The 10,119-nt window shown below is 29.5% G+C and overlaps 2 protein-coding genes across 2 annotated transcripts; one reads left to right on the top strand and one right to left on the bottom strand.

The window, feature by feature from the left end:
• Window positions 1–1,160: 1,160 nt before the first annotated feature.
• Window positions 1,161–1,866, bottom strand: LOC119662110 (neo-calmodulin-like). Its single transcript, XM_038071664.1, has one exon. It carries the CDS (start codon window positions 1,784–1,786, stop codon window positions 1,313–1,315), a length of 474 nt encoding a protein of 157 aa, XP_037927592.1. The 5' UTR covers window positions 1,787–1,866; the 3' UTR covers window positions 1,161–1,312.
• Window positions 1,867–4,844: 2,978 nt separating this feature from the next.
• LOC119690264 (40S ribosomal protein S19a-like) lies at window positions 4,845–5,562 on the top strand. Its single transcript, XM_038105285.1, has 2 exons — window positions 4,845–5,018; window positions 5,093–5,562. Exons 1-2 carry the CDS (start codon window positions 4,918–4,920, stop codon window positions 5,535–5,537), a joined length of 546 nt encoding a protein of 181 aa, XP_037961213.1. The 5' UTR covers window positions 4,845–4,917; the 3' UTR covers window positions 5,538–5,562.
• Window positions 5,563–10,119: the final 4,557 nt, after the last annotated feature.

Below are 10,119 nucleotides of genomic sequence, written 5' to 3' on the forward strand. Positions count from 1 at the left end.
AAATATTCTTGTAACGACTCTGGGATCCGGCGAGAAAAACCCCGGCTTGAGAGAAAAAAAAAAGGTTCTTTACACTATTGGAGCATTCATGTCAAAAGAATACATCTTAAAATAAAGTTTACTACAGCAATATTGAAATGAAGTATTATAGCACAATAAAAAGTTTGAAATTAATTAAAAATTATAAAGTTTAATATAATATTATATATTTTTTTTGTGAATAAAATAAATTTCAGTAATAATAACAAATTGCTTTACTCTTTATTTCTTTGCAAAACTTTAAGCAAATACAAAAGATTTAAAATAGTTTGAATACAAAACTAATTTAAAATTGTTTAGCTACGTACATTCAATCAATTTTAATCTTCCAGATTTTAACAAATTTCTCAAAATTTATTTGTCCTTTTCCATCCGAATCAACCATACGTACCAGTTCAATAATTTCTGTGTCTGAACGACATTCACCCATTTCCGATATTATTTGTTTCAGCTCCGCCGCAGTAATAAGGCCGTCATGGTCCTTATCGACACTACCGAAAATTTTGGACATATCTGCTTTGGAGTGTATGCCAATGATTGTTTTTGGAGCAATCACTTGTACAAAGTTTGAAAAATTAAATTTACCACAATCATTAGCAACAATCTCCCGAACCATACCCTCAACTGCAGCATCAGAGGTATTTTGGCCTAGTCGTTGCCCACTTAATCGTATCAATGCTATCAGTTCTCCAGTTGAAATTAAACCATCGTGATCCATATCGACTATGGTAAACATTTCCTTCATATAGGAAAGGTGATCCGATAGTAGTTTTTTTTCCATTTTAATGCCCTTAGTATGGATGTTTTACTACTGCAGCACGTAAGTTATTTTCGAATGTTAAAAACGTTAAGGTATAGCAAAAAAAATTTTTTTTTGAAGATTTTTAAATTTTTATAAGACTTCAAATTTATGGAACGTTCAAAAACATTTATATCTTAATAATAAAATTTGTATTGAAAGTTTTTACACTATAAATTTAAAGAATTTTCAAAGGACACTAAGTAGAAATTAAATATTTAAATATCAAAAAGCACTGTGCAAATCTTTTTGATTACGAGTAAAGTAAAATATTTATGCAATTTAATTAATTACACACAACAATATTTAAATATAACATTTTAAATTTAATAGAATAACTTCTTTTCCAAATATCTTGAAGCAATTGTCTTTTCAATATAGACCAATGACACACTGAGACAGAAGTGAAACTCATTAGTTTGATGGAAAAGACTTATCTACAAACTTATTACTCCAACACTGAAAATCATAATTTTATTGCTTTGTACTATAATTTTTATCATCGGTTCCTCTCATAATATTAATAAATTCTTCATAGCTTATTTGTCCATCTCCATCGGTGTCGACTTCATTTATCATCTCAGTTAGCTGTTCCTCAGTTAATTTTTGGCCTAGATTATTAACAACCATTCCAAGCTCATTGGCTGTGATATAACCATTGGAATCCTTATCCAATATATGAAAAACTTCAGATAAATCGTCGTCAGTTTCGAATTGCTTTATTTTAGATTCAATAAAATTAAAGAATGACTGAAAATCCATTTTACCGCTCGCATCGGTCTGAACTTTATTCACTATATCTTGCACCTCTTCCTCAGTTGAGTTGGGAACAATATAACGCAAGACAACACAAAATTCCTCACGTGTGATGTGTCCATCTTGGTCTTTGTCGATTAAATTGAAAAGATGTTGAAAGATAGATACTTGTTTCAAATATAATTGATTCATTTTAATTGCATTGATTTGCTAAGGAATGCCAAGTTAGATACAATTTTTCTGAACAATTTTTAGATAAAAAAAAATTTTTTATTTTAATTTTTTTAGATTTAATTTTCAATGAATTTAAATATTTATGTTTTTTAAATTTTGATGTGTATTTAATTATAATCAAAATGAAATTATTATAGTTGCTATGTAATGTTCTGTAGTGTGAACAAAACAGGGTTAAGTACAGCTTTAGATTTTAATCAATTTTTTTGTTAGACATATTGTGCACATCCCGCTGATTAGCCATCACTATGTCCGGTGTATTGCTATTTAGCGATATACTGTGGGCATGGCTTTGAAACCAATATTTGATTATAAAAGCATGAAAGTAACAATTCTACAGCCGAAATTCGAGAGGTTGAAGGTTTGCGCACAAAAATAAAAGCAAGAATTTTTTAAAATAATAAATTGTATTATTTTTAATTAATAACTCACCTTCGGTAATTCTTCGGAAAAATATAAAGATGTTTGAAATTTAAACATCCAAGTGCGTACTTCCATCTCATCCCCCCAAAAAAAAAAAAATTCTCATTAAAAAATTTGTAATTAAAATTCGATTCATCTTTTTTTAAGTAATATGATATTTGTGTAATTAATTACAACTTTGATGTATTTTCTCAAAACGGATTTTTAATGTCAAGAAACTAAAACAGACAACAATATTTCTCAGAAAGTGTTCTTATTTTAGCAAATATCGTGGTGAGTAGGTACCGTGTGGGCAAAATAGCAAGACCTGGTGGGGAAAATGATCATGCACCATTGTGTAGCATTAGGCCTTTTGCTTTTGTACTGCGTAATATTTTCACCTCATTACACAACATTTTGAATATTATTTGAATAATCCAAAAAATTTTACACACGATTTTTCTACTAACTTTCACTTACTCTTCTATATCTTTTTCGAGAAAATTATGTGTGTGTAATATTTATTTTATTTTATTTCACTTATTTTATTTCATTTGATTATATATTACTAAATAAAAAATACACATTTTAAATAACTTATATCAATATTTATAATTTATGTTAATGATATTGTATTGAAGAAACTATGAAATATTATATAAAATACATATACGTACATATACACACGGTTGGCACTTGAAAATTTTTTTCTGTACCAAAATTTGTTTAAAAATGTACCATTTCTGTAAAAAAAGGTCCGAAATTTTTTTGGACCTTTTTGTTTTCTCGTTCTGTGTTTTTGATAGTGTTATAAATGAACAAAATATAAAATAGTGCAAAATTGCAGTCATAAAAAAATTAATTGGAAATATCCACAATAAATTATCCACCATTTTTTGAACGTGAGTACCAAACGAAAAAAAAAAAAAAAAGTACCAACTTTGGTACTAAAGTACCATAAGTGGCAACCGTGGATATACATATACGGATATTCGAAAACTCCGGACTTACAAAAAATTTTTCAACTCCGGAGACTTCGTTACTATCCGGGTAATCGAATAATCGAATAACTTCGAATATTAAAATATCCGAATAAAATGGGATAGCAACCTTGCTTTACACCATAAAAAAATTAGACCAGGGGGTCTATTCCTCAACTGTGCAAATTGAAGTGTATACAAAAATTTGATGAAAAGGTTTTTTCGAATAGTAGTGAACTACAACAACAAAAATTTTATTTTTTATATTATTTTAATTAATTGAATTTTTGGCTGAACATACAGCTGTTTCGAGTATTACCATATACCCATCATCAGTAGTCTTGGAAATTATTCTTGTCTTTAATTATTCTTATTTAATTATTTTTGAAACTGCAAGTACCAGAAAAAATTTGCTTAAAATTTGATTTTGCTATTTTACCTCAGCTGTGAGAAGTAAATTTTTCTGTCAAAAAGTGTACACTTCTGTCAAATTTTATTCACTGTTAATTAAACCGTGAGTTTTTATAAAAAATAAGTAATTTTAGGTCTTATTATTTTTTTATAGATTTTAAAAATAGGAAAATGTAAAAAAACAAGGATAAGGAGCTCAAGTTTGTACTTAAATATCAATAGGCTTTTTCTTTTGTAAGCGTGTCGCTTATTTTCTAAAGATATCAAAATTTGGAAACTTGTGTTATAAGAACTGAAAAAAATTATAAAAGTATAAAATAAAAATTTTTAATGTAATAATTATTATATTTATTTTGTGTATATACAAATTTCTTCTCTCACATCTGTTAAAAATGCATTCATCGAGCAATAGCATTTCGCAAGAAAGTGTAAACTGCGGTGAGAAATAAGTTTTTCGACCCACAGTCCAATGACTGATGATCACCTATAACAGCTGTTTCGTTCCTTTAATATAAGCTTTGTGGGATTTTTACTATTTTAGTTGAAATGCTCTATTTCATAGCTTTTAAGAATTTGTTTTTCGAATTAATGGTGTCAAGGTATTACTTGACTTTTTTTTATTAAAAAAAAGAATGTAAACAAGTGCTTTTTATTTCCTTTGCCGAAAATTTAAAAAAAAAAAAGTACGGTAAATTATGTAGTAGTCATTTTGAAGTCGTGACTGTTATATACTTAACATGTTAATATTTTTTACCAAATATGTTAAGATTGCCAAAATGATAAAAGTGAAGGTTTTCTTTGCAGTATATATATATATATATATTATATTACCCTAACCTTAATTTTATCATACCGCTGGCTAAATTATCTAGAACTAAATTGCTGTAGTTAGCTTTTAATGTGTATATTTGTAATTAAGTTATTAAAGACTTTTCTCTACACTATTTATTAAATTACTGTTAAAGTACAAACCAGAATTTTTCAGGATGAATATATATACAATATTATATACTATATATATATATATATGTAATGCATGTATATATATATAACTTTCCATATTAACTTTTACTTAAATTTTTTTTTTGTGTATACCAAATGAACTGCGATCATTTAATTATGATTGCATTGAGTGCTGTAATAGTATTCCAGAATTTCCGAACATTTTCAAATTTAGATGACAGGCATATATTCAGAAGTCAGCAACTAACTTCACGAGAGTCCCTTTTTCTTTTTCACATTGTGGTCTTCGTGTGTGGTCGTGTTTTCGCTGTGCTCTGAAAGGAATTTAGAAGAATGGGTAAAAAACGTTACACTGTATCGAAAGCAGTTTCGGTTTTGATGACTGATGTCGATCAACACGCGGTTACTTCATCATTGGCCGTTATGTTAAAAAAGTAAGTATATATACCTTTATATAATCAGTAAAATAAATAAATAGTAATATTTCGTCTATATAAATTTTTTACAGAAATGGCAAAGTTAAGGTGCCAACGGATATTGAATTCTTTAAGACTGGCATGTTCAAGGAAATTGGACCAGATGATGCCGATTGGTTTTATGCGCGATGTGCTTCAATTTTGCGTCATTTGTACAAGCGGCGCCCTCTTGGCGTTGGTAGGCTTTGCAAAATTTATGGCGGTCGCCTCCGTCGTGGTAATCGTCCTGGACGCTTTTGCAAAGCTTCTGGTGGTGTTATGCGCAGAGCCTTAAAAGCTTTAGAGGATGGGAAAATGGTGATTCGTAAGCCGAATGGCAGTCGTGTATTGACACCTACTCTGCAACGTGACATGGATCGGCTTGCGCAAGTGATTATTAAAATAGACAGGGAGGTCTTGGCATTGCAGCAGAAACGCAAAAAAATACGCAAACCAGTTTCTAATAGGATGTATAAGATTAAAATTAGAAACACATAAATTTAATTGTATGAATATTACAAAAATAAAATATAAATATACGTAATTTATATATATATGTGGCTTTTAATGTCAGACAGCTTAAAAATGATTTGCTTTGCTATATATAAGTGTTCTCAGCACTAGACAGAGTATTTACAAGACAGAGTAAGCGTTTAAAGCCAATATACTTAATAATTCCAACTGTGTCGGAACACTTGCAAATTAAAAACTTTAATTTAGTTTATGTGAATTTTGTTAAAGGTGACTATATTTACCGTTTTAAACGGTACTGTTCAGTTATTTCGAAAATATTTTAATTATTTAAAAAATTGTAGAAAACACCATGTTGATATAGTAGCTATTCAGGTCGACATGCCTTTGATAATAGCTGGACAATTTCTCTTTCTGATATGTTTTCAAAGGAGTTACAGTCTGATTTATATATTCTTTTACGTTGGTTTCTTAAAAAGTTAGCAGAAGGTTAAAAATAATTTTTATTATAAACACGAAGGCCTTACAAGTATCAGAAACAATTCAGCTTTCAATAGATTCTTAGTTTTGAAATTTTTCTGATATAAAATTCATTAAAAAAAAATCAAATATCATGCTCATCTCGCACCTCTCAGTCCGGTTGTGGTGGGTACATTCTCTCAGTGTCACTTATTAGCCACTTATTAAGTTTCAGATACTAGTTAGTTAGTGATTTTATTGTTTAATATATTAACTTACTGTGTGCACAATTGCATTTCTTATACTTAAAGACACTATGATATTCTCATAATTATACTATGGAGAAATCAAGGCTTTAAGCGACTCATTTTTTCAAGCAATTCAGCCTATATTACTTTACTGCGTCCCATAGTGATCAAGTTTTCAATTCGGAACCATCCAACAACAGTAAAGACAGTGTCACCTGCCAGCCTTGTTGACGTTCTATTATTTAAAAAAGGGAGACTTTCAGACAGGCTACCCTAGATCCCTATCGGTTATGTAGTGGTGACTGTTATGAAAATATAAATTAACACCGCTATTATTATTGTTTTCATTCGATTTAAATAACATTTTTAATTTTAAATTTCGATTTTAATATTTATAAATTTACACACATATATACATTCTCTTAAATGTGGCGTTTATTGGTGCATTCTCCCGATTCGTAGGCTTCAAAATGCACATCTTTCGATGTAACGCAATGCACATCTATTAGAAATACACCTATTTCTAGTAGATAGGAGTCCCAAATCATCCAGGGCATATATGCACCCACGTTGTAAGATTTCCGAAGCAAAAGCGCTTATTAAAAACCACTTCAAACAAATCTAGTCAAAGTAAACTTGGCAACAGTGCACACTGTGTTCTAAACAAATACAATTTAAAGAATTTTAGGTTATGTTTTTCTTATTATTTGCGATATCCATTATAAATTAAAATAATAATATTAGATAGTAATATTTATTGAGTCATAACCATTAAAATTGAAAATATTTTGTATATGTTGCTTAAATAATGACATTAAAATATGTTCCTCCACATTGTTCCACAATTTTTCATTCATTCCATAGAAAAGTATATATATATATATATATATATATGTATGTATGTATATGTAAATATATATACTTTTTTAGTCCTTAATGCAATAAATAATAAACGTGCTTTCTAACACAATATGCTACAGAATTGAATTAATTCAAGCTATCTTAACTGATCCGATATATGTTCATGCATCTATAATATCCTCTAAAAGGTATTGTGTTTTGATTTCAATCTTTATTAAATAGAAAAATATCAACAAAGAGACTTCTTTTTTAAATAAACTATCAAACTGATAGTCAGCTAAACTGATTTTAGCATTCTTTATTTATTTTACGTATTCGTATTTAAAATTTTTAACAATTTAAGTGGAATGCATTATGTTGCTGTTTCCAACTGCATTGGTGTTCTCAGCCATTTGTACCAGTTGAATGTATTTGCGTAGTCGCTCCACAATCATCGAATCATTTTTGGGTATAAAACCTAAAAATCCATCCTTCACTCGTGCGCACAGAATTAATGCCACCATTATATCGCCAGCGGTCCTAGTGGTACTACGTTTAAAGTATACACAGCCGACAAATTCTTTTATTCTTTTTGCAAGCGAATGAAATGCATTACATAGAGCTACGTTGAATGTAATCTCTTCACAATCTTCAGTCAACCGGCTTATATTTCCCACCACATCTTTAGGAATTAATTGCAAAGTTATGTTTTTGGCCCATCTATTGCATTTCACTACGGGATTACCAGGTCCTAAGCTAATTGCACACAGTGCTGTGCGTGTTATTTTTTGCCCGCTACGTTTTGACATTTTATACCATTTCAATTTTCCTATCCATTTCATTTCACGCTCGCGAGTACGAGCACAAGTCTCACTGGTGGATAAAGGAGAAACAGGCACCACTTCATTTTCTTGCATTTCACGAGTACCATTAGCTTCAGTCAGTGGTCGACCTTCTTGTTGTACAATATTCACATTTTCTGGAGCAGTATATAATTCTTGTTGTTGATTATTTTCGGCAGTATCCATGGCCAAATTTCTAGCTGTTAAATTTGCCACGCGTCGAACTGACATAAACCAACGTTAACTCTCTCAAGCACCTTCGAAAAAGAAAGAACAAGAAGCGAATATGCCGTATAAAAGAGCTGAACGATACAACTGTTCCATCCAGTTCATATGTTTTAACCCCTTGCCGAGCTTAGTCGTAAGTTGCCGAGGCACGGCGAAGAGCTCTAGTTGTGCTTTTTTATAGCACCTTTTTTGCAGTCAAATATCAGCTGATTTAAATTGTCCGTACAATTTGCAAGTAAGCAACGTTACAGAGGAACTAGAAAGCAGGGTTGTTATTTATAAAAAAATATTAAAAAATAATTTTTTCCTTAAAATAAACAAATAATCTAAATATATGTATTATATATACAATTTTAAAGTTAATAAAAATATAAAAAAATAAAGATCGGCATATATCTTTTTTATAAGAGTATGATTATAATTTCGATTTATATTTTTGTGTCGATTTTGTCTGAATGCAATAAGTGGGTTATATGTGTAAGTAATTTGTTCTGTTTAATTCTTTATCAGAACGAACTTATTTGCAAATAAACAAATGAATTCAAATAATGTTTTAAATAGATTTAAGCTAGTGCTCGAGTTACTCGAATTGATCGAAAACATCGAGCATTTCAATGTACTCGAGCACATTTAGCTGTTTGTATAAAACTAAACGAAAATAAATGATATATGAAGTGGATTTTCTGTTTCAGGAACTAGAGTATATTAAAGCAGCTTGAAGATTTTTGAAAATTTGAGGTGTTCAAGTGTAGTGCAACTTATCAAGCATCGTAATGCGCGAACATCCTGAACTATTTTTATTGCCGTTCTGATTAGTTTTGATCGCAAAAGATCTAATAAGATTTTATCTGTAATCAACATATACATTATGTTCGTAATTTTTTTTTTAAATACATGTGCTAGAAACATAACTAACGCGAGACGACACTTACATATTGATATATTAAGGTTTTTGTGTTGTTAAGATCTTATAGGATTTTATAAAATATTCTGTTATAATTTAATATAAGATAATCACAGATAATTCGCATATAACAAATATTATAAGATTTTCTCTCTGTTGTATTGTAAATCTACTACAACACTAGTACAATAGTTTTGCATGAAATGTGCATAAATCTATTTGTATATAGTCAGAACCATATAGTCAGAATATATATACCATACATACATACATAGTCAGAACCATTGATTTGTTTGTCTTTTGGAAATATGTTGAGTATATTAAATTTATAAAATATGCTCTCTCAAATTTGAAAAAGTTGGAATGAAGATATTAAAGATATTATTATGAAGATATTATTATCACAGTAATAGCTTAAAAAAAGAGATGACATTGAACTGGTAAGCAATGATCATCATTATCAACTAAAGCCGTAGCTAAAATATTTGGATTGTACTACTCTTAAGTATTAATATTTTCTCTTTAAATACATCTAATAATATGCTAACAACGAATCTATTTTCCTGCAACATAACTTATAATGTAATGTATATAACGGTTGTTTAGTATAGTCTAGGAAATTATCTTTTCTATAGTATATAATGCTTGTGTTGTTTTTACATATATTATTCATTCGAATTTTCTCTACACCATCAACATAGGCTGGGTTGGATCTCAACTTTTTTTAAAGTATTTCTGATACTTTGTATGGTTAAATTTACGCATTAAATTACAAAATCAGTTGAAGAAGCGTATTATTCTACTCTCTTAAAGGTAGAAGAAATAGACTGGGGATACAAATTGGTCTCACATTCTAGAAAGCACCGAAGTTTTATCTGAGCTCAAAAGATCTTGTTCTGCTATAGATGTCAACAAATTTGTGTCATGTGCAATATATATATAAGCAATTGGTGGAACGACTGGTTTTATTATTCATGTGATATTCATCGCCTTTAATTATTTTACCCAGTTTGAGAAAATGCATACATCGGTCATCAGGATTTGTGCTGTGATCCTGGAAGTTGCAATAATTTACTATGAAAAACGAA

This window comes from Teleopsis dalmanni, chromosome X (genome assembly GCF_002237135.1).
Source record: "Teleopsis dalmanni isolate 2A chromosome X, ASM223713v2, whole genome shotgun sequence".
Classification (NCBI taxonomy): domain Eukaryota; kingdom Metazoa; phylum Arthropoda; class Insecta; order Diptera; family Diopsidae; genus Teleopsis; species Teleopsis dalmanni.

What these genes read in the sequence shown, in the direction of transcription:
- LOC119662110 (XM_038071664.1), bottom strand. Translation starts at nt 1,786, where the DNA reads ATGAATCAATTATATTTGAAACAAGTATCTATCTTTCAACATCTTTTC.
- LOC119690264 (XM_038105285.1), top strand. Translation starts at nt 4,918, where the DNA reads ATGGGTAAAAAACGTTACACTGTATCGAAAGCAGTTTCGGTTTTGATG. An exon ending in TTGGCCGTTATGTTAAAAAA is followed by an intron (nt 5,019 to 5,092) that starts GTAAGTATATAT and finishes AATTTTTTACAG; the next exon opens with AAATGGCAAAGTTAAGGTGC.